General features: G+C 41.4%; 3 protein-coding genes across 3 annotated transcripts; 2 read left to right on the forward strand and 1 right to left on the reverse strand.

Moving 5' to 3' along the window:
* The first annotated feature begins 4 nt into the window (after window positions 1–4).
* On the forward strand, window positions 5–1733 carry LOC307078136 (transcription factor JunD-like). The gene has a single exon (XM_079739769.1). The coding sequence runs from the start codon at window positions 407–409 to the stop codon at window positions 1226–1228; it is 822 nt and encodes a 273-aa protein (XP_079595895.1). The 5' UTR covers window positions 5–406; the 3' UTR covers window positions 1229–1733.
* Window positions 1734–5337: 3604 nt separating this feature from the next.
* Window positions 5338–14080, reverse strand: LOC307078550 (ras-related protein Rab-3A). The gene is made up of 5 exons (XM_079740424.1): window positions 14015–14080; window positions 9345–9569; window positions 7348–7466; window positions 6998–7122; window positions 5338–6202 (listed from the first exon to the last, which is right to left on the reverse strand). Exons 2-5 carry the CDS (start codon window positions 9567–9569, stop codon window positions 6012–6014), a joined length of 660 nt encoding a protein of 219 aa, XP_079596550.1. The 5' UTR covers window positions 14015–14080; the 3' UTR covers window positions 5338–6011.
* Window positions 14081–15689: 1609 nt separating this feature from the next.
* On the forward strand, window positions 15690–23294 carry pgpep1 (pyroglutamyl-peptidase I). The gene is made up of 5 exons (XM_079739491.1): window positions 15690–15816; window positions 16795–16847; window positions 17983–18099; window positions 20193–20425; window positions 21274–23294. The coding sequence occupies exons 1-5, from the start codon at window positions 15783–15785 to the stop codon at window positions 21479–21481; spliced, it is 645 nt and encodes a 214-aa protein (XP_079595617.1). The 5' UTR covers window positions 15690–15782; the 3' UTR covers window positions 21482–23294.
* The last annotated feature ends 83 nt before the right edge of the window (window positions 23295–23377 follow it).

Below are 23377 nucleotides of genomic sequence, written 5' to 3' on the forward strand. Positions count from 1 at the left end.
TTACTCGCAATGACATCAAACCATAATGCAACGCTCTGTTTTGCAGTTTACCCTCCCTCTCCATGGCGACAGCCCTCCGTTCTGCGCACGTCCCGTCATTTAAATAAAATGGGCAAAACGCTGTTTCTGGCCATTCTGCGATCCAGAGTGACGTCACGGAACAGGCGAGGACACAAAACTAGTTGGCATCGCGCGCGGCAGGGCATACGAACCAAGACCGAGACGTGAACGCTGGTGGATATAAAACATAAATAACCGAAACGCCGTGGGCTGACATTTTAGGAGAGAAGAACCGAGAACACTTCAAGTTTCGGTTTCTTTTTGAGGTAATGGTCGCCACCAAATTTTGAGAGTGTGCTGCGCATAAACAATTCGGGATTTTCCATTGGGATTCTCCGTGTAAAACATGATGAAGAAGGATATTAACTTGAGCCTGGCGGATGACGCCAACCTCAAGCCACATCTGCGCGAGGCGGAGAGTATCTTGAATTCCCCGGACCTGGGGCTTCTCAAACTGGCCTCCCCGGAGCTGGAGAGGCTCATCATCCAGTCCAACGGGATGGTCACGACCTCGCCGACCACCCAGTTCCTTTACCCGAAGACGGTTACCGACGAGCAGGAGTTCGCCGAGGGATTCGTCAAGGCACTGGAAGACTTGCATAAGCAGAACCAGCTAAATGGGGGGGCGTGCGTCCAGAACAACATGGATATGGGCACTAATATTGCCCCAGTGAGTGTCCAGCCGGACCTACCGGTTTACACGAACTTGAACAGTTACGGCAGCGGGCCGTTGGGGACCACCGTCAACTACACCACGGACACCGTCACCTTTCCACCTCCTCCGTCGCATCATCACATGGGGGGGACCCCGCCACATCCGCCGCTGTCAAGGGTCCAGGCGCAGAAGGACGAGCCCCAAACGGTTCCCGACGTCCAGAACTTCGGCGACAGTCCCCCCCTTTCGCCCATCAACATGGACTCCCAGGAGCGTATCAAAGCCGAGCGGAAGAGGCTGCGCAACCGGATTGCCGCGTCCAAGTGTCGGAAGCGCAAACTCGAGCGAATCTCTCGGCTGGAGGACAAAGTGAAGTCTCTGAAAAGTCACAACTGCGACCTGGCGTCCACGGCCAGTGTGCTGCGGGAGCAGGTGTCCCAGCTCAAACAGAAGGTGCTCTGCCATGTCACCAGCGGTTGCCAGCTGCTGCCGCATCAGGTGCAGGTCCACTAGCCGCCTGCGGGTCCATCCAGCGGCGCGACCAGCATATAAGCTTTCCTTCTGGACATTTCATCTTGACTGACATGTAGGCCTACATATAGGGCCAACGTGTTTTTGTACATTTGGAAGGACTGATGTCTACGACTACACAGACCACCCAACCTGGACAAAATCAGATTCAACGCATTGCGTTAGGCTGATTTCGCTCATAACATGTGTGTTATGTCCCCGTTTGTTTAATTTATGTGTATTTATATGTGCCCATTTATGATATGAGGTATTCGCATATTTGCCATATGTTTTTTCTGTATGCCTGTGTGATGCAAAATGTGTATGTTGTTGACAAACCTTAATGTTGTCATTGGGCGCAGGGTATCAGTGTTTGTTTTTTTGCACTTATAGGCTGTCTGTTACAAAAAAGTGTTTATTTGTTTTGAATGTGAAACATTGTCATTTTTCTATGAATTATAAATACATCAATTATATTAATACATCGCGTTTTGTTCTAATAATAAAGTTGCTTGGTAAAAAAAAAAACTAGGTCTATAGACTATTATTTTATATTGTGACCGTTGCCAGACACATTTTTACTTAGTCAACTGTTTTCTTTTTAAAGAGTAAGCTTTACGTTGTGTTTACGGACTCAGCATTGTGGTTGTTTGATAACAGGCTAAAATGCCAATATTTTTGGCCACACATTTGATGTCATACCTACGTACCTAAGGATTTCCGTCGATGACCAAAGCAGGATCACCGTTGACATGTGAATTCGGGCTGGAAATCGGTGGTCTTCAAAGACCGTATGCCCGCCGCTGTCTAGTACTCTATATTACTGTGTTGTCTACCGCCCTCTGTCGACTGTTAAATAAATACAAATAGAAATATAACACATAATTAATTGATAATCAGACCAACTGATACAGCGCGTTCCATTAATGGTTTTGTTAATGGATAACAAATGGATGGATGCAACAGCAATCTTGTAAATCTCTAGAGACTGGGCTCTAGTTTACACACACACACACACCCACACACACACACACACACACACACACACACACACACACACACGTACACACACACAATTGCCCCACAAGTACTGAAACTTTTACAAACTGTTGTTATATCTTATCTATCAAATATGCAATGTATCCGGAACAGTAAAAGCTGGTTAGCATTCTTGCATACCACACACCATATTGGACAGGCAGATTGAATCCAGTAAATTTAGTACTGGATATACATTTGTGACATCAAATCAACATGTGTGACGTCACCAAATATATCATGTAACACCTACATGTGATAAAGACGGGCTCGAATGGGTGAGTAGGAGTTTGATGAATCTAGAACATAGTATATGAATGAATGAATCATAATTTCATTGACTACACGTGTAGAATACCAAAATGCAGCTTTTTTCGAAAAAAATATATTTTAACAACACAACCTTTATTTTTTTGTTAAATTATTTTTCCACAACATATAGAGCAATTTGCTTTAGTTATTTCAACATTTCAACACTTTGACACAATATTCCCTTCATATAGGCTACTGCATAAGAGTTCATTCCACACAATAGAAACATGTACAAATCAAATGTAAACCATGTCAACAGTACCTGCTGGGAGGACAATATCGATGGATGAACAATGGAAAACAACAAAGCAACATAGGCTTCCTTTCTCTGCTCATTTCTTTTTTTTTTTTACAATAATAAACAAGTTTTCCATTAATTTTTCAACTTTGAAGTGAAGCATTTGGGTCTACTGGTATGTGTTTGTTCATGTAGGCTGCTTCCTCTCATTTTAGTTAGTTCCCCTACAATATCGATAATTGTGATGGGTCACCAAGCCAATGTTGGTGGGTCCACCTTCCTGACTAATGGGAACACAGATCTACTCTCAAAGCAGGAGATATGAACTCGACCTTTTCCGCCCAACATGTCCTTCTTACCTTTTGTCTCACTGTAATTTCCCAAAATACATGACTTTACTGAAGTACAATAAACTCTGAATGCGTTTTTTCCCTTAAAGGTCTTGCAGGTAAAGGTCTTGAAGTAAAGCTTATGCTTTGCATGCCCCTGATGGCTCTGCACGATGTGAATTAGAACTTTTTGGAACCATGACATCATCACTTCTGTAGGTCTCGATTGATTATGATGGTTCCAACTTTGAATGCAATCTGTGTAAATGTTTTTGGTTTTGTAAACAGGTGTAATGTGACCTGAAATACAATTCTCCCTCAGGGGATGGTATAGGCTGATATATCAACTATGATGCAGGATATTATTTTGAAAGCAGCACTACCCCCCCCTTTATAAATAAACTCAGAACTTTTGAAAACAAACACCTTCAACCAATGTTTTTCTAATCACTGACTTCACTTGACAGTTCAAACTCCTTTTTTTTCGTGCTATTGTTTCTTTTTAGTGTAGATGTGGAGTATATTGCTATGAACCGAGTCGATTCACACAGAAGTAGGGTCAAGTCAACAACACTGTCCACATATATGCCAGGACATTCAGGTATTAACAGGTCAAGAAGCAAAGGAAGACACATAAAACTCTGGATATGACCAGAGAGGCAACAGTCACGTAAAACATTTTTTTAAAACAATAAGAACAATAGCAGGATTGAGATATTGTGACGTTTTCTGTGATATTATGTCTAGACAAGATACACATTACTTTCTTTGGATTGAACATTTCTTGTCTGAGAATTCAATGCTTTAGACAACCGGTTCTGTAAATGTGTTTTTCGGCATTCGAGAGGTTATTAATGTAGTGATTGCCATATTTGCACCAAACATGTTACTTGGATGATAAGCCTGAACTACTTTATCCATATTATAATATTATGTTAACAGAATGTGTTATGTTTTGTCATAACCAAATGTCTTATGCAAACCAGACAATTGGCATGGGACTTTATTTAAATTGATTTCAGACTTTTGCTGTTCACGGTGTCTGGTACGGGTTATACATCAGCCAATAGTCGGAAGTTCCCTAGAATCAATACTTTGCCAACATGCCTGTATTTTGATGAGATCCTAACCTGGAAAGATATGTCTATGTTCTCGCAATTTCAGTGAAGTTTAAAACAGCATTCCTTTTTCCTGAAGGGAAATCATGAAAGTGGTGTTATCTCTAGGAGAAAGCAGTCCTTAAAGCAGTATCTAGCAGAGTTTTCTTTTACATTTATTGATTATGATCGGCCTTGTGGTCAAGGATAGGTTGATAAACTTGTCTAGCCGAAGGACCAAATTGGTAGCAAGTGTTTGTCTTATTTGTTAAGCAACAGAGCGGTGTATTTAAGTCTTAAGAAGCTACTGCATATACAGGGGGGTCGTCAACTTCCTCTGCCTTACCGCCGCTAAACAAAACAAAACAAAAGGAATATGATGAATAAGTAATGCACCGATTCTAAGGATGGATTCTGCTGACTAAAGCAACAGGATGCCGCTGTGATCTGTTTCCATGTCTTCCTTGACAACAATGGAGGACAACGGCATCGAAGGCGAGTGCCCTAGATGCCGTTAGCTGGTCAAATGATACCTGTGATCAGGTATCATTTGGTTTGGTTCAGGTTTTTTCATTAGCGTTGACGGCAACCAGAACAAACAAGGGCCCGATCTCACAGTCAACCCCTGGCCCAGACGGCTGACTGTATTACCTTTGATGCTCAGCATTGAGCTTGAATACTAGGGATCTCCAAGTGGTATAAAACGGGCAGTCATCTTTCCTTCATCAAGTCCCACAGAAGCCATCTTCAGGGGAAGGCCATTAGCCCATGTTATCTGTCATCCGATTTCGCTCTGCATCTTGGTCAAGTTCCCTCTGCGTCAAATTAACCTCTCAACGTGACACTCTTGAGCCCTCATAGCAGAACCACAACAAGACACCTTAAGTGGATTTGATGTTTCTGAAGGAGGCAGTGCAGAACTAGTCTGAGGCTCGTAAACCAACAGTGGACCAAACGATGAAGATATGGAGACATATATTGTTTCTGTTTATGTGTATAACTACATATAAAACATTGAGTTGGGTATAGAACAGGACTGCACTATATTAGCCGTACCATTCTTAATCACCAGGCGGACATCTTCTGAAGACGTTGGCCTGGTGGGAATGGAAGGACTGTAAATGTTGAACGGACTATAGAAAAGAGACAGGATTCAGGAATCAGGGAGCACACCGAAGAGGGAGGAAAATAACACAAAACAAAGGGATTATGGGTGAGAGAAGCTGGGTTGAAGCCATTTGAAAAGCTAGGTAACGACGGGCATATAAGCTAACTGCCGCTGACATTGAGAAAATATCTTTCAAAGCTTTTATTTGATTTTCAACCCAGCTCTAACCCTGTGGCCCTCAGTAAACAAACAGTCCCTATCAGCCGATGACAATAAGCAGGAAAATTGTGTGTGTGTGTGTGTGTGTGTGTGTGTGTGTGTGTGTGTGTGTGTGTGTGTGTGTGTGTGTGTGTGTGTGTGTGTGTGTGTGTGTGTGTGTGTGTTTGTGTGTGTGTGTGTGTGTGTGTGTGTTTGTGTGTGGGAGAGAGAGTCTAATGTTGACTGTGTGAAGACCTGGAGTTCTGGGGTCCCATCAGAGCTTTGTCTGTGTGTGTGTGTATGCGTGTCCGTGTTATGTTGAGCGTGGGAGGACCTGGAGCCCTGGGGTTTCATAAGAGGAGGAGGTGGGTGTTGGTGTGTGTGTGTGTGTGTGTGTTTGTGTGTGTGTGTGTGTGTGTGTGTGTGTATGTTTGTATGTGGGAAATCGGGGGGTAATGAGTCATCTTTAGCATGCACAGTCCTGTCGAGGAGGGGTGGCCTGCTCTGTGAGCTGGGGCCCCTGTTTGACCCCGGTGACGGCCGGGTCCACGTTGTCCAGGCTGTCTGACATCTTCTCACAGATGATGTCCACCAGCCGCTCGAAGGTCTGCTTCACGTTGATGTTGTCTTTGGCACTGGCCTCAAAGAACTCAAAACCTGCAGGAAGAACACAGCATCAACAGCCTGGCCATGTACAGTACATTTGCAGTGTGAACCTTTGACCTCTATACTAAGGTTGTGGTGGGGTCTACTTCCGGTATGAAGATGTCATGATGATGTTGGAGGGCCATGTCTAGGTAAAGACAGTAGCCAATACCCCATATACAGGTATATTTTTTGTTTTGTCTGAGTTCTCACTTGGTTAAAAGGAAATAGACAGAAGGAGGGAGAGTGAAAGAGAGAGATGATGGTAGTTGTAGCATTACAGCTGGCACCTGTTGTGTATAATAAGGAAGTGTTCCATTACAAACTTTGTGTTTCTTTAACGTGTAATTGAACCCCCTGTTTCCACTCAATCTCCAACTCAAACAAAAATAAAAACAAATGTTTTTGCCTGAGAGCTCTACAGAGGAGGGCAGAGCACAAATAGGATTTTAGACCGGTTTATTCTGAATGACGCTATTATTTTAGTAAATCACAAAATAGCATGGCCTACTATGTTGAAGATCATAGAAGACATACTTAGATGATTAAAACTAAAAAGGTGATCCTAGGGTTAACTGAAACATTAAGTTGGAACACTACAACAAAGGTACACTGTGTAAAAATGTACACTTTAAAGTGTGCACTACAGTATATACCCTATAAGGTCCACACTGTTTGTGTGTGTTTATCTCAGTGTGTGTGTGTGTGTGTGAGTGTGTGTGTGTGTGTGTGTGTGTGTGTGTGTCTTTGTGTGTGTGTGTGTGTCTTTGTGTGTGTGTTGCTGTGTGTGTGTGTGCGGGAGCTCACCGAGGTGGTCTGAGAGCTGCCTGGCTCTGTCTCCAGACACCACCCGCTCATCATCCATGTCACACTTGTTTCCCACCAACAGCACCTGGGCGTTGTCCCACGAGTACGTCTTGATCTGGGTCGCCCTGGCAACAGAAGACACAGGGACAAGAGATAAAATAGTTTATATATACTTACCTAATTCACATATTTTATATCTCATATTAATTGATTAATTAAATAACAAAATTAAGTGAATCGTATCTGATCATTTATTTATTTATGACTATATTTTTTGACACCAGCTTAATAACCTATTCTTGCCTATTGTTACGGATCACATGACTATGGGCTGAGGGCCAATCACGTACCAGTCCTGGACGGCGTTGAATGAGTCCTCGTTGGTGATGTCATACATGAGGATGAAACCCATGGCTCCTCTGTAGTACGCTGTGGTGATGGTCCGATAGCGCTCCTGGCCCGCCGTGTCCTGGAAAGTGTGAGAGAGTGACACACGCACACACCCACGCACAAACAAGCGCACAAACACACACAGACACACAAAACCATACACACACGCGCACACACACACACACATTATAATACAATAAAGCACGTGTTATAATGTAACACATAGTGATCCTGACTATAATTCAATACACAATGAAACACACTCTTCATAATATAACACACATTACAAAATGACAGCTCACTCATTAAATTTCAATAAAGAATGCAGCCAAATGTATTGCACCCCACACAATAACATACAACAACACACATTGCAACACAATAATACAGTGACACACAGTACATACACCTACTCAACACAATAACACACAAGATAATAAACACATGGCACACACATAACAATATATGCACACCACACACACACACACACACACACACACACACACACACACACACACACACACACACAAATATGATATGACCTAATACCACATTTGACCTGCAGGCCCAAAATCACTGTGCATAACATCATCTCCTACTCACTCTCTATCGCTCTCTCTCTCTCTTTCTCTTTCACTCTCCATCCTCTCTCCAGTTCTCTGTGTGTCTCAAAAAAGAATTCTGTCTCTCTCCCTCTTTCTCTTTCTCCCTCCTCATCCTCGCTCTTAATCTCCATATTTCTCTCATCTGTCCACCGTATCCTGTCTATCTGTATCTCCCCGTCTCTCTCTCAGGCCAACACAAGAGGGGTTAAGTTTCAGTCTTGGACTTTAATAAAGGTTCAGGGAATTAAAGCCAGAGGCTGTATGACACCCCACCCCTCGCCGGTTCGATAACATCCAACAGAGAACTCAGAACTCCTTAGAACTTCTTGAAGCTCTTTAGAGTGCACCAGCAGCCAGTGCTCTATGAAAGGGTTTTCAACAGAAAATCGAACTTGGGACATAACAACATCCTCCAGTTCTACTTCTCTTACACTTTATTCATTTGATATTGTCCATTTTGCCATTTAATATTAAAAAAAAGTTGTGGTAAGCAAGACTAAAACCTTGACATTAACCGGCTAATATGAGTGTGTCACATTAAAGACAATTTGACCAATAGCTTCTGCTTGCTTAGCACTTTCAGAGTATAAGCTAGCTTGATCCTGTTTTAGCAGTTTTTTTGTTCAGTTTCAAAACTGAAAAAATATATATGCATATAAGGAAAATAAAAAAAATATACAAATTCTTCTTCACAAATAAAACCTATGAAATCAAGTAATTTTCTGTGAAATAAACACATGGCTATTTGACCTATTACAACTATGGATTCTCCCAATGGTCTGGCGAGGGGATTAAATCTGCATATATTGTTTTGGCTGAAAAATAACATTACACTTTCGTGCTATGATGCAAAGATTAACTGAAAGATAAAAGAGAGGACCAGCAAGAGGGAATTTGAGAAAGCCATGTAACGACAGACAGACATGAATAACTCATAACATGTTGTGTTGACGCTATTTGAAGCTTAGTTTGCTCTGAATGTTAATGTCATTGTGTTTTTGGGTGTGCTGTTGTTTTGGTGTGGTGTGAAGTGGCTTTGTGTTGGTGCAGTGTTATATTGGTATTGCTTTTGGGGGTGCAGACGTTTTTGTTGTGTAAGGTATTGTGCTTTGTACTGTTGTGTTTTCAACCACAGAAGAAGGCAAAAACTCCAGAAAGACGGGAAACGGCCAGTTGAATTCCAATCTGATCAATGCAAAGAACAAACTTAACTCAAGGTATGCTGTTGGTAAAAAAAAAAGAGCCAAAAGCAATGGCAATCCATTCACCACAATGGCCGATGATAAGGACATTGAGGATATCTAAGTCATATCTTGACCACCTGCACACATCGCCTGCCTCAGAGCTCTTACCCAGATCTGTAGTTTGATCCGCTTGTCGTTCCTGTAGATGGTCTTGACCTTGAAGTCGATTCCCACCGTGCTCACGAAGGCTGGCGTGAAGGAGTCGTCGGCATAGCGGAACAGGAACGAGGTCTTTCCTACGCTGCTGTTGCCAATGATCAGGATCTTAAACATATAGTCAAAGTTCTGGTCCGAAGACTCCTTCTGCCCATAGGTTGCTGTTGCTGAGGCCATCTGGAGACCGGGTAAGAAAACACACTTATGTTTATGCAGGTTTGTGCGGACCGGGAGAAAGATGGAGCATGTGTGGTAGGATGATGACTCATTATTACTTTCCAATTTTAGCTCAAAATGTTACAGCATGTTTCAAACGTCACACACTTTGAACTTTTTTTCAAACACTTTTACTTTCTTTGTCTTCCAGAAAAATATTTTCCCTGACATTTTTCTAACAGAACGTTTCAGCTGTCAAGGAGAGAAAACGTTAACTTACATCATTCAATTAACGATAGAAGATCAAATGTTTGAGACCAAAAAAGGTATGGGAGTTCTTTGGGGAATTAACAAATAGAACAAGCAACCATCATTTGATTCACTCATCAAACCTGCTCTGTTTATCACCAGTGGCTGCGGTTTATCACGGTGGCTGCTAGGGACTGTTTGCTTGAATCTACTGGGTCCTAATAAGTGCTGTAAATGATATCATTGGAGACTAAGAGGGTAACAACATAGGTAGCTGACCCATCTCACCATCGCAAGGACAAATGTTTGAACCAGATCTTAGCCACTTTGAACCAGATCTTATTAGTCAGAAAAAAAGCAAAGTTCACCTTCCACAAGAGCCAGAAACTGCAAAATTGTAATTAAATCCATAGAAGAATAAAGAATACAAAACCTCCTACAGCAGTTTTGCCTTCGGACTTGAATATATCTCAGTATCAGAAAAAAACAGGAATGGAAAGATTCATGGCGAAATTCTTCACAACCTTGCTCTGGTATTGCCAACGCCAGTAGATAGATGGTGTAGTGGTTTGACAAGAAAGGGATAACAACACCAGCCAAAGGGCTTTACCCTTGGCGTTGCATGGCACAACATCAGCCAGAGATTAGAGACAGATAAAGAAGCTAGCATAGCAGAGGACTTTACACATGAATAACCATAGATGGATTTAAGTAATACAGCTTTCTGTGGAAAAACAGGCCCAGGCCAGCTATTGTTTTTATTTAGTTTTTTTTTTGTTGTTGTTTTTTCAGACCACCGTAGAGCTCCCAAGAGAGCTTCCTCCTCAAGGGCACTAGAGTTATAACCCACAACCAGATTCCTATTTAGCGAATGTGGACATGCCGCAGTCAACCACACGCCTTCAGAATGTTGTCGCCATCCAGGAAGACTGCATTCATTATTTTATGGAATCAAAATATTTTAGGTTGATAGAATACAAATGCAAACCGACAAATAAATGGACTTGGTATACACATACACATTTCTTTCCCTTTCAACCTTGCAACACTAATACTGTTGATTTCAACACGATACAGCCAAGACAATTCAGGAAGAACATGGTCTCTCTGTGGTAAATAGTATCTGTATCTAAACTTAGCTCCATATCTCAACACGTGGCCCCCAAAACCACTACAGCAATACACACCAATCACCACCTCTGGGACCCTATCGCTTCAGACATGTGGAGATGCTCTCAATTATTCACAGAGCTGCCCGCCACCCCCCCCCCCCCCCCCCCCAACCCTTCTGACAATATGATTGGTCTGTTCTTCAGGAAGGATGATGTGTTGATTACAGATCCGAGGTTAACATTTCACTGCCCTGTTGGGATGACTAAGCAGCAGCCAACCAAATCTACCGACCCACATATGTTAACATAACGCAGAATTACAATTCTATGCACGGTTGTTATATGTTATATATAGATTGTGTGAGGAGTGGTATATTATAATATAATTGCATGTATTAGATATATATAAATGACAACAAGTAACCGTAAAGACACCCTGTGATGTCGTAATATTGCAAAAAAATGATTTTTCCAAGGCTTTGTTATATACAGAGCAGATATCATATTTTATTTTAATACGGAACAGTCGAGTACCTGAGGCAATTGATATTCAAGATTGGGCGGTAAAAGTTTGATATAGAGTAACATACATAATGCTGTATGTTATAGCCGGTTGTAACAGAAAATATCTGGTCAGCTTCATCTTGATTCACATCTTCCGCTTATTTAGTATCTTGTGACAATCATCGAGTCACAGGACAACAATAATTTCCTGAACCCTTCACATGATGCTGCATGCAAATGCCTTCCTCAAATAAGCTACACATCGATTAACAATAGATCGTATAAGTCACTGTGGAATAAAAACAACATTATTGAGTAAATCTTGAAAGATAGTGCTGCTGTAAATCCACACATTTCTTATTGAAAAGTGCTTGCTACGGCTTGCGGGTGATTCTGCTTCGCTGGGGCTGAAGACCAATCACATGTTTCAGCCTCATCAACTGTCACTATGTGCTTAAGGATGTGCTTTAAGAAGGGTTGTTAGTTAAAATGTTTGGCTTTTTGGTGTGCTTCTTTCTTCGGAAATAGTAGCTTATATTCCCATTCCATGGCCTTTGAGCAAGTCTCTGGGCTTGGAACTTTAATTAGCAGGCGGAACGCTACTCAAAAGCACTTCAGTAGGTTTGATTCCACCGATTCCTTATAGGTGATGAAACATCACCTATAAGGTTCCTCAATGTCCTTAATACTTTTCTAACTAGCTGATTAGCTGATACAGAGTACCAATCCTATCCCTTACTTGAATATATTACAAATAAGTCATTAGAATATTGGATATTCAATCCACTGAACTAGGTTAAGGAACATTATTTACTGCTTCAAAGATTGAGGCACTACCATTTGATATCCGAGACTTTTGATAAGGATCTTGTTATTGTTTTTTTATTGGACTCTTGGTGGATATTCTCTGTATCTTATATATCAGATATCAATCAGAAAGACTTCAAGAATCAGGCAGACCTTATTAGGAGCCGGCGACAAACCGAGCAAACCTGCCTTACATCCTCCCACATGGTGTCAGCTGGCCTAGTGACAGTCACCATGACAACCCATCATAAACGCTGTCTGAATGGGCGATGCAATGTGTCATGTGATTTAACAGGATTATTTAAAAATATATATGAAGCTCAAATGTTTGTTTAATCCAGTTAATGTTGTGAGGTTTAAATGTTCTGCGAACGGCTCATCAGACTTGCATGTGTTTCTCCCTGGCCTGAGATTGTTACACACAGGCTCGCTGCCATGCTCCCAAGATTCCCTGAGATGGCATTTTCCTCCACCGCCAATCACGTGCCCTCTTTCTAAGAGGAGCAGAAATGCAGATGAAAAGCAAAGGCTATAAATAGACACTTCTCCCCCCACTGCGTGAAAACAAACCACCAGAAGACAAAATCTGGATCGATATCGCTCGGGTAACAGTTGGTGTTGTGTAGGCTACTGGATGCGAAAATGAATGATGCGACGCAATGTTTTATATGGGCGTCTGAAAGCTAGGCGGTACATTATTCTCCTTTCCCACACATGCGTGTCAGTGGCACAGCCGAGGACATAATAAACCTATAAAAAAATATTAATTAATGAGCTATTGAAGTAAAACAGGCTTTTTAAACCCGCGGGCCGAACGGCAATTAGGCCTACATCCTGATATAATGTCTGAATCTACTAGCCTACACAAACATGGGAGTCACCGTTTAGACATATCAATATTCAAGGCATACCTGTTTTCCATTATAATAGGGATATTTCAATCGCTAAGATAGCGAACCAAAGGTCTACGGAATGCTGCAGTTCACGTCTCTTATTCTGGAAAGAAATCGACATTCTGTCACCATAATAAAGTTGAAAGGCCGAGGGCAACAACAAGCAGGCTCTGAAAACGCTTTAAAGCCGAATTGAATTCCAGACAGCTCTCCAAATGCGGTTAGATGTTTGCAGGGTCTGCTAAGTCGCTAAATATAAGGTGCCCCTTCCCCCCATTCGCTATCTCTATCTCTCTAACACAAACACGCACAACCTAAACAACCTCACGCCATTGGTAACGCGATGGAGTCTTTCTTTCCCAACCCAGGGCAATGCATTCTCCACTAACACAAACGGTTGATATCAGATTTTACAGGAGAGAGTGAGTCAAGGCAACGATGGCAGAGCTTCCATATGGCAGCTGAGCAAGCGCTGCGTGAAGCGATGGCCCATCCACACTGCAACTGGAATACGTTTTATCCATCGATTCTGGATCATAAAATGTGTCATTTCCATCGAAGCTTCCACTAATGGACATGGTCGACGTTTCGTTTTCTTAAAGGGACTTTTATCCGCCTTCTCAAAAAAAAACGATTTGCCTTATATTCCCCTAACCATCACTACACCATTTAGGCATTCGGGATTACTATGGGGTTATTCCCTACGAAATTACGTGATGTTCTACTAGTTAAAATATTGTAATGTTATATTATGTGTGCGGTCTACACAGCCTACCGCTACTTCGAGCATCATGCCAGTCCAAGATGAGGAAGGTATTCATTTTGAAAGGAAATGAGCTGATTGTAACAGGTTACTCCTATAGAACCCATATACCAATAATACATAGACATAGCATCTCACCTTTGAAGGTTTCTTGGTTTTCTATCCTGCTGCTAAACTGCGTCCAGCACCTGCAGCAACGCCACCGTTTGACTGACAGTTCCTGGCAGAAAGGGGCGGGTATTAGGACTCTACGCGTAGGGATGATTGTCGTGGGGAACCAGCCTATCCCCTAAAACTTCAGAAACGCCTTGAAACGTCCGAGGTGCGGCGTCATTTAATATTTATCAGTGGTGCTTGGGCCTCTGTATAATTTATCTGAATAGTGTCAGGCTATCAGGCTATCAGTCCCCGCATACACCTTCCACTCCATCCGAAGAATCGTTTTAAAATCCGCATGAAAACAACTATTTCATTTTATTGTACTATCTTCCATAAAAACATAAAAACGAAGCCATGCTGTGCTTAAAGAAGACACGACTCTTACCAATATCTGATAATATACCCCTACCAACTAGCACGTACCATGACAAACGTGTCAGCCAATACCAGTATATCGTATTTAATCGTATTGATTGAGAGAACATATTTGGAACAACTAGGACTATTGCCTAGGCTACTGGCTTGTAACAACAAGGATCTTTTATTTACAGGACTTGTATGCAGCATCCGCAGAGGCGAATAATATAAATGTCGAAAACTGCTGCCTATATGTAAATGATCATTAATCGGTCAAATCGGGCGCCTCCTAGTGGAATAAGTAATTTATTATTTACATAGTTTTTAAAATAAAAATCACAAGGTTGGAAAAAAGGTGAATTTAATATGAAGACTGTAAACGTAAACTGGAAGGTTCCCAACCGTTGTCTTTTAAATATAAACCAGTAATCAACTGTTTCTCTTCAAAAGTTAACCGTCGGGTTCGAGGTAGTGCTATAAACAATGCAATTTTAATTAACACAGATAATGTGAAAAAAAACCTAGAAATAGCCTTTATGGTTGTGTTTTAGCAACAAAAAAGTAACTAAGTCTAATTATAATAATAAAGACATACACAAACACACACAAACACACACACACACACACACACACACACACACACACACACACACACACACACACACACACACAGAACTTATCATTAAATAAAGATCTATAAAGTTATACTACTTTTAAGCATTCAAATCTGAAAATAGGATTAATCGTGATAATAATACATCTTCAAGCAATCTTTCCATCATCACATCGACAAGTGGAACAATGGCTATCGATGTTTAGATTAATTTGGTCGTTCTTAAGAAATATATAATATCTTGCATTTCTATTATATAAGCGCATATAATAGAAATGCAAGAGTATTTTTCAGTGGAGGGGATTTGTTTTTGCTTTGTGTATTTGAGTGAATGCGATTTTTATCGCATACACTCAATGCGAAGACCCTTCACTTTTTGTCAAAAACACAAAACCACCACAACATTAGTGCCTCTTAACAATGCCGATAGGGCCGGTTGTACAGGAATTCGCTGTGTTTTAAATATTTCTTTAATTATATATCTAAACATTGTCTGACTTGTGGACAAAACATATATTTTGAGATTTCTCAAATAGGCACTAAGTAAGCAAAAAGTCATTTAGCTAACTAAACCAACCACAATTTTGGTTTGTGACAGATCTTCAAATCTGTTGCCGGAAAACGGCGCGTTTAGTGACGTCATGGCGTTACGTGCACGCTCCGGAGAAAGGAGCCCGTCTCAAGCCAGAAGAGTCATTCGTCAACCGGAAAACAGCAGACGCAGGAAAGCCTAGAGTTCCTCATAAACATAAACAATCAACCCCGACGGCAGAGAAAATGGATAACAACAAACGAACTGTGATTGTAACAGGTGAGTCTGCCTTGGACTTATAGTGCATACTGCTGCAGGTATTTTGCTCTCTTTCCGTCTTTGTCGACAGGCGGTGCGGATGTGTCAAAATGTTAGAAAGTTACAAAAAGGGGCATTTTTGAAGATGACAGCAGCACAAATTGCAAGAGGTAGTTATTGGCCATGATATAATAAAGGTAATGTGCGTCTATAACGTCTTTTAACTGTTTATAACCTTTTGTTGTCATGGTGGACTCACCAGACTTGGACTAGTAAAAATGTACGCCGCCTATATTTAGCCAAAGTCAGGGCCAGCAGTGTCAGTGTGGTATTATGTAACAAATAGTTAAACTCGTATTGCCTACTCTTCGTGCATGTTCGATTGCCACCTTCAGAATGTATTCAATAAGAATTTCATTATTTTGTAAATGTAGGCTACATTCATACGATTTCTAGTAGACACAAAGGCCGACTGTGATCTGAGGCTACAAGCTGCAAAAAGCGCTATAGATGCCCTGGGAAATGCGGACATGACAATGAAGGAACGGCTGGCAGCTGCCGACCGCTCTCTTCCCCCCTTTCAGCGCCAGACAGACAGCCCGACCCACCACCGCCTCCCCGGCTCCCTTGGGAACCACGGCGACCCATTTCCTCTACGGGGGGTTGGTGCGGGGTCAGAGTGATTGGTGCTCAACACGGAGGCCGTATTATTTGTCCATCGGTGTCTCAACAGATTTAGAGAACCATCTACAGAGGACACAGTATCCATAAAATCACGTTGAGTGCTCTTCTATGACTCGAAAGAAAACCAAAACAAAGGCACTGTTTTCGCTGGTGCCAATGCACATTTTAAGGGGGACCTCCTTAATGTTGATTCCCAACGCTCTGTTGACGATGAATACGAAGTGTTGTATGCTGGTAAGCTGTCATGTTGCAAAACATGCTGCTACATAAACGCTTCAACTCACTCACGACCTGACCCTGTGTTTTTTTTATTAGGTTTCGGGCCTTTTGGGGAACATATGGTAAACGCCAGCTGGGTTGCAGTCCAGGTATGCTGTTTTATTGTGTATTTAGAATGTTTACACTTCGATGGCTGATATTAATCTTAAAGATGTCTTTATTGATGTGATGGTAACTCCAAAATGTCCAGAGCAAAACACAGTGCTAGTGTGATGTTGCCAACATTTGCCATAATGCTTGTTTTTTGGAGTTTCTGGCAAATACATATTGAAAATATAGGATACTGTAACAGGATAATGTAAATCATCTCCTTAATAACATTAAATGTTCCCGTTATTATCTAAACTAGAATACAACTAACCAGAGTGCAACCTGCTGATTATAAGCAAAATGTTGTTTGTACATTTGTAATGTTGCATGCTTTAAACAGCAGGGTCTCTGTGGTGCTGCGTCTTTTTTTTACTCTGTGTTTCTGAACATGGACTGAGGCGTTGGGTCAGGGAGTTCTGCCTCGATGTCCAGCCAGCTGTATGTGGATGCAGTGACATCACCTCTGCTCCTTTGCTGAGCCAATGGGGGGACCCACTGTTGGGTCATTGGGGACTCAGGATGATTCAATAGTTGTCGGGGTGTCTAGACGGACTTGATAAGGATATTAAAGACAAACAATAGGCTGCCTTTGGACAGGGGTCAAAGGGTGACTGCAGGGTCAAGCCAGCTTCTTTTCATTACGTGCGTGTGTTGTGGTGGGGGAAGGGGAGGATAGAGCAGCAATCATGGTCATTGTCAATGCTGATAAAGGTGGGGCGTTACAAAGCAGTTTTTGAAATCCGAAAACATAAAATGATACTTTCTGAAATCAAATGATGGTTCTGTTTTTAATTAAAGCTGAACCCCTGGTGAGTTCTGTAGATGCAATGAAATAAAGGAAATAATGACTAAATTTCCCATGAGTTTTGTTTTGTCTAAGATAAGTAGGAAATGTAGCAGTAGTATGTTAGGCCTAGCTTGGTATAGTAATGCGTGTCATATGGACATCTATTTGGTCTTATCTGGTTTGTTGGCCACCAGTCAGCTTTTCCTACATTAGAAGTGAGTTGAATCATTGTGGCAGTTCACAGAGCTGACACTGGCTTTACATTTTCTTAGAGGAAGAATTAAGTTGAGTACAAGCACCTTCAGTATTATACTTGAGTAAAATTTGTTGTTCTTTGGTTTTAACAGGAGCTACAGAAGCTGGGCCTGGGGAAGAAGATTGACCTGCATGTGATTGAAGTTCCCGTGGAGTACCAAAAGGTCCAGAGCATGGTCCCGTCTCTATGGGAACAGTACCATCCCCAGGTGAGAAAGACTTCTCTGTCAACGCCTTTCCTCTCTGTTCACAAACCTGTTGTCATGGACCATTTACTTGGCTATTAATGTGTAGCATTAGCAAACCAGGTTTTGGCCCAGCTGAATTGCAAGTTCTGCATACAGAAGGTTTGCGACTTAGGCACAATGCACATCTTCGGAAAGCTACATGATTTAGACTTCCAGGTCATGTTAGCATGTACACAAGGGGATAGTGTAGCATTTCCTACTCCAAATATACATTAACAACCCAAATTGAGGAAAATTAGACCGCATTAGACTGCCTGCTTGAAACGGCAATATCAAATAAAATAATATAACCGCAAGCGGTGATTAACCGCTTAACGGGGTCCGAGCAAAATTAAAAGTCAAGAACACACTAATGGAAAATATATAAATATAACGTATAATTGTAATATTTAAGGAAAGATGTTCCACTTATAAACCTGAACTGCAGCCTCATTCACATGGTCAAAATGTCTATTGATAAGCACAGAACATCCAGAAAACTCCAAGCACACATTTCTCAAGCTAATTAAGGGCTTTCTTCAAAGCATAGGCCTATACCTGAAAAATCATTGAAATTCTGGGGAAATTAAACATTTGTAGTCAAGAACACTAACGGAAGAAATATAAATATGACAGAGTTAATTATGAAGGAAAAATGGTTAACGAAGAAGTTCGCCTTAATGCCATACTGTGTCTTGGTAGTCCGATTCTTGGAAACTAATGAGCCGGAATGTTGATTGCCTGATGAATTTCAGGTGCTGTTCAATGTTGTGTTTCTTAAATGAGTGGCAATGACAGAATGTCATGTTCACTTTGTTCATAATGCTCTAATCAGGAATCAAACTCTCAACCTAAGGATCACCAGTACACGGCATTAACCTGTTCAGCCACTGACATTCCTGAACTGCATGAAGTCTCATTAACATGGTGAAAATGTCGATTGATAAGCACACATTTCACAAGAGAATTAAGGGCTTTCTTAAAATAGAACAGATCTGAAAATTTGCACTGTTGGTATCCACCTAAAGATAGCCGTATGGTAGCTATACAGTAACAAAAGGGTCATATAGGCAAAATGGGTTGAGACTGTGGACGTTTGGCTTTTCTATGAAATTGTGGGAAAAGTATTTTTTTTTTTAGCGCAGAAGACCAGGGTGAAAGAGAGATTAATATGATGAAAGAATTTTGAGTCCAGGTCAATCTAGAAAGGAGAAATAAGGCTAGTTCATAATTTTTTAAATAGCGCCACCTTTGGGGGCAGTACCACAATTTGGGTTCATGGGTAGTGGGGGGTATTGGTATCCACCTAATAATATTCATATGTTTTTTTTATGCAATAACAAAATAGTCATATAAGAAAAATGGGCTAACTGCTCCAACTTTACTGGGCAATATTTCTCAAATGGAACTGAATAAAACTAATTCTGTTTGATTTTTGTGAGGCAAAGATTTTATGTGGCGATTTTGGTGAATTGTTGATTATTTATGCAGCCTGTGAATATTTTTATCATGTTTGGCTTTAATATGAAATTGTGAGAAAAGTAAACATTTTTTGGGCATAAGACCAGGGTTTTATAGATGCATCTGATTCTAGAGATTAATATTATGAAAGAATTTTGAGTCCAGGTCAATCTGGTGAGGAGAAATAAGCATAATTCATGTTTTTTTACAATAGCGCCACCTTTGGGTGCAGTACCACATTTTTGGGTTTGTGGGTAGTGGGGGTTATTGGTAACCATACCTGAAAATTTCAAGAGTTTTCGACTTACAGTATAGGCTGCAGTATGACTTTTACAGAATTTGAGGAAAAGAAATCGTTACAGAAATAATAGTGGACCAAGCAGCTTCGCTGCTCGGACCCCTAATAATGCTGAAATGCAGTAGGTGTATCGCGACCAACTGAAAAAAAGAGTGATTGGATTTCGCCAATTGCATAAATTTTATTCTCATGGCTTTCTGACGAGTGTAATTTGGCATTTAGGTACCCTTTGTTTTTTGGCGTTCGGTGTAGCAATTCGGTGTAGTATTAATGATGTACCTGGCATTGAATAACTCTGTTTTCTTCTGTTTGGCAGCTGGTGGTCCATGTTGGTGTGTCAGGCATGGCAACTACCGTCACACTGGAGAAATGTGGCCATAACTATGGCTACAAGGGCTTGGACAACAGCAGGTTCTGTCCCGACTCACAGTGTTGCATTGTGGGAGGGCCAGACTGCATCCATTCTGTTATTGACATGGAGTCTGTTTGCAAGAGAGTGAGTGCCTCTGGGCTGGGCGTCAGCGTGTCGGTCTCCAAAGACGCTGGCAGGTGAGTGGTGTGAAATCTATCAAGTAGCACTTCTTGAAACGGCACCCAATGCAACACTCATTGTACACTCACAACAATCATTGGGATATTGTATTTCAAGTAATTGGGCGCTGTCTTCAAGGCATCAAAACATTTCTGATTGTATATTATCTAACGATGATGACATGCAAATGATTCAGATCCTGGGTGTGAAGTATGTTTTTACAAGCTCAAGAACATTCCTATTTCATCTGTAATTCTTAATTTGAGTGTGGCTTGAGTCTGAGGAAAGCTACAGTCACTTGAGATGTGGTGGAAGCTCAATGCACTATAATAATCCTAATTGGATAGTATGTGGCAAGATTTGGCAGGGGACGTCACTTACACCGGAAGCCTCCTACTACCCTGATTACAGAAACAAAATAGCTCTCACTTTTGTGGAAACGTTACAGGATCCTTATGTTATTCCTGAAGATGAGTCGATACTGGATAGCTTATGTCCCAATGGCTACTGTAACTACTGTATGACCCTATATAGGATATTATAGCCTACACACTTATGTTAATTAAACATCATTAGATTATGACTGCAATCCACCCTTTTAATGACTGGGATCGATAACAGTCTTCAGTTTTATTGAAAGGAGTGAACCCTATGGTATGTTTATATGCTTGGCTATTGCAATTAGTGCCATTAACTGCACAACAAATTATTGACAGCTTGATGGTGTCTATCTGTTGTCTAGGTTTTCTGCCCCCTGGTTGCGCACGCGGATCTACTGTGTTGTTGCCCAGAAACCAGTCTATACGTGTGTCTGCACGAATGTCTTGCCACTTACTTTGTTCCCTGTGTTCCTCCACCTGCTCAGGTATCTCTGTGACTTTACCTACTACACGTCTCTGTACCTGAGCCAGGGGCGCTCCGCCTTTGTGCACGTCCCGCCAATCGGGAAGCCCTACAGCGGGCCGGACCTGGGCCGGGCCCTGCAGGCCATCATCAAGGAGATGCTGGAGACCCAGGACCAGGAGGAAGAGGAGATCTGCTGTCATCACCTACACTCCATGACCTCAAGCTGAACCCTCCCCCAACCCACCTCCTGTCTGACCAGCCTTACACCAAGAAGATGAATTGCACTTAAGCCACAGGCGCAAACCACAACTTAAAATACATCAATGCCATCCACTGGTGAATGGAGAGATACTCTCCATCGGAATAGTACGCTGAAGTTATTCCTCGTCGCGTTCACATCAGTGGCCTCTCGTTGCAACTGGATCAGGACGCCGTTTGGATCCTTCCCATCTGGTGAACAGTGGGCCGACATGCTTAACCTTAAAACTGTGATTTTAGTGACTTGAAATTCAGAATTTCAAGGTTTTGAACCCTACAAACAGCAGTGGCCTGAGAACACTTCCCAGATTACTGTGGGACAAGAAGAATTGTAGCATGGTCTCCAGATTTGTTTTGATACCTAGGAGCAACATCTGCCAGCCCTCCTGATAACCTTACAGCCTTATTATTACCTGGTTTCACGACCACTTTGGGGATATTATGTTCTTACTTGTCTGTCGTAGGATTGTTGTTGTGACTGGGAGCTATTTTTACAGCTCCTCTCTGGAATCGATTATGGTTTAACACTGGGTTTTCTTTTTAGATTCATCTTCATCTCTGTAACCCCTTGAAGCCTTCTGCAAATGTCACCCTCCCCTCTCCAAAGGTGCTCATTGGTCAAATGTTTTAAAGTTTTCAGGTATACATGTTTTTAAGCTGCCATACTGAAACACAGTGACCCTCATTTGATCCCAAATCCTGTAGGATCGCCGTGGTGACCAACATATGGTTAATGTTTCATGAAAAGCGATCGAAACCTTAAAAGCTTGTGTTGAAATCATAGACATGCGTGATATAAGTGATTCATTCGATGACCAATGCATCTGTTGTTCTGTTGTTTTTGTTTACATGACAGAATACACATATATTTATTTAGCATTCTCATTCCCCCTCCCCAAATATAATCGTGTTGATTTCCTGTTTCCTAATTTAACATTGAATTGTTTTCTTAACCTTTTTTTCTTTATAAGAAATTCTTCTTGCCTTCTTTGACAAAGGATCTTAAAATCAGGGAGCAGGTTGGATCCCGGTTCCCCCCTCTCCCAAGTCCCTGCTAGAACCACCTCTGAATGAAAAACGGTTTCCCTTTCGATTCCTCCCGATAGAGATCTGACCTTGAGCTGTGAAAAAGTCAGGGCTGCATCTTAAAACAACGCCATCACTAGTTTAGATACAGCTATGGCTTCTACAACAGGGGCCAGGGGCCAAACAACCTACATTGTCCATGCTTTAATGTCAAATAGTATCCAAATTTATAGTGGTAGATATTTTTAACTACATAATTTATTAGGTTAAATATTTATTTAACAAGGTATCTTATGTAGATTAAAATCTGATTCCCATTGCGGGACCTGCTCAAAATAGTAAAAAAGTTAAACAACAGAAACTTTCAGAGAGAACCTCCTAAGCTAAAAATATGGTTACCAGTGAAGTCACTCACCTGTAAAAGTTAGTTGGCTGATGTGTTGGTTTAAATCCGGCAGTCCTGTGTAAGATTAGACTATTACACTTTTATGTAGTAGACTTCATCGAAGCAGATTGTGCTGCCTTTTATTAGGTTCTGATTCCATGCTGTCAAATCCCACAGTTTACCACGTCAGAGGTGGACCTGCAATTTGTGGGCCCCAGCACTTTCTTTTAACAAAAATGTCCTATTCTTTTAGTTTTTCATCTGGACTGCATTTTATTTTATCTTAAGTTTACTGTCATTTTAACTTCTATAGTTTTCCAGATGACTTCCAGGACTAGTTTTCTAGTCCTTTATTAAAGAGTTTTAATATTTTCAGCATTCACCATTTATTGACCATGGATCTGAAATGGGATGTTTAACTGAGATGTTAAAGAATGCCTATTTTGAGGTGCTT

The sequence above is a fragment of the Pollachius pollachius genome (genome assembly GCF_949987615.1).
Source record: "Pollachius pollachius genome assembly, chromosome: 7".
In the NCBI taxonomy this organism is placed as follows: Eukaryota; Metazoa; Chordata; class Actinopteri; order Gadiformes; family Gadidae; genus Pollachius; species Pollachius pollachius.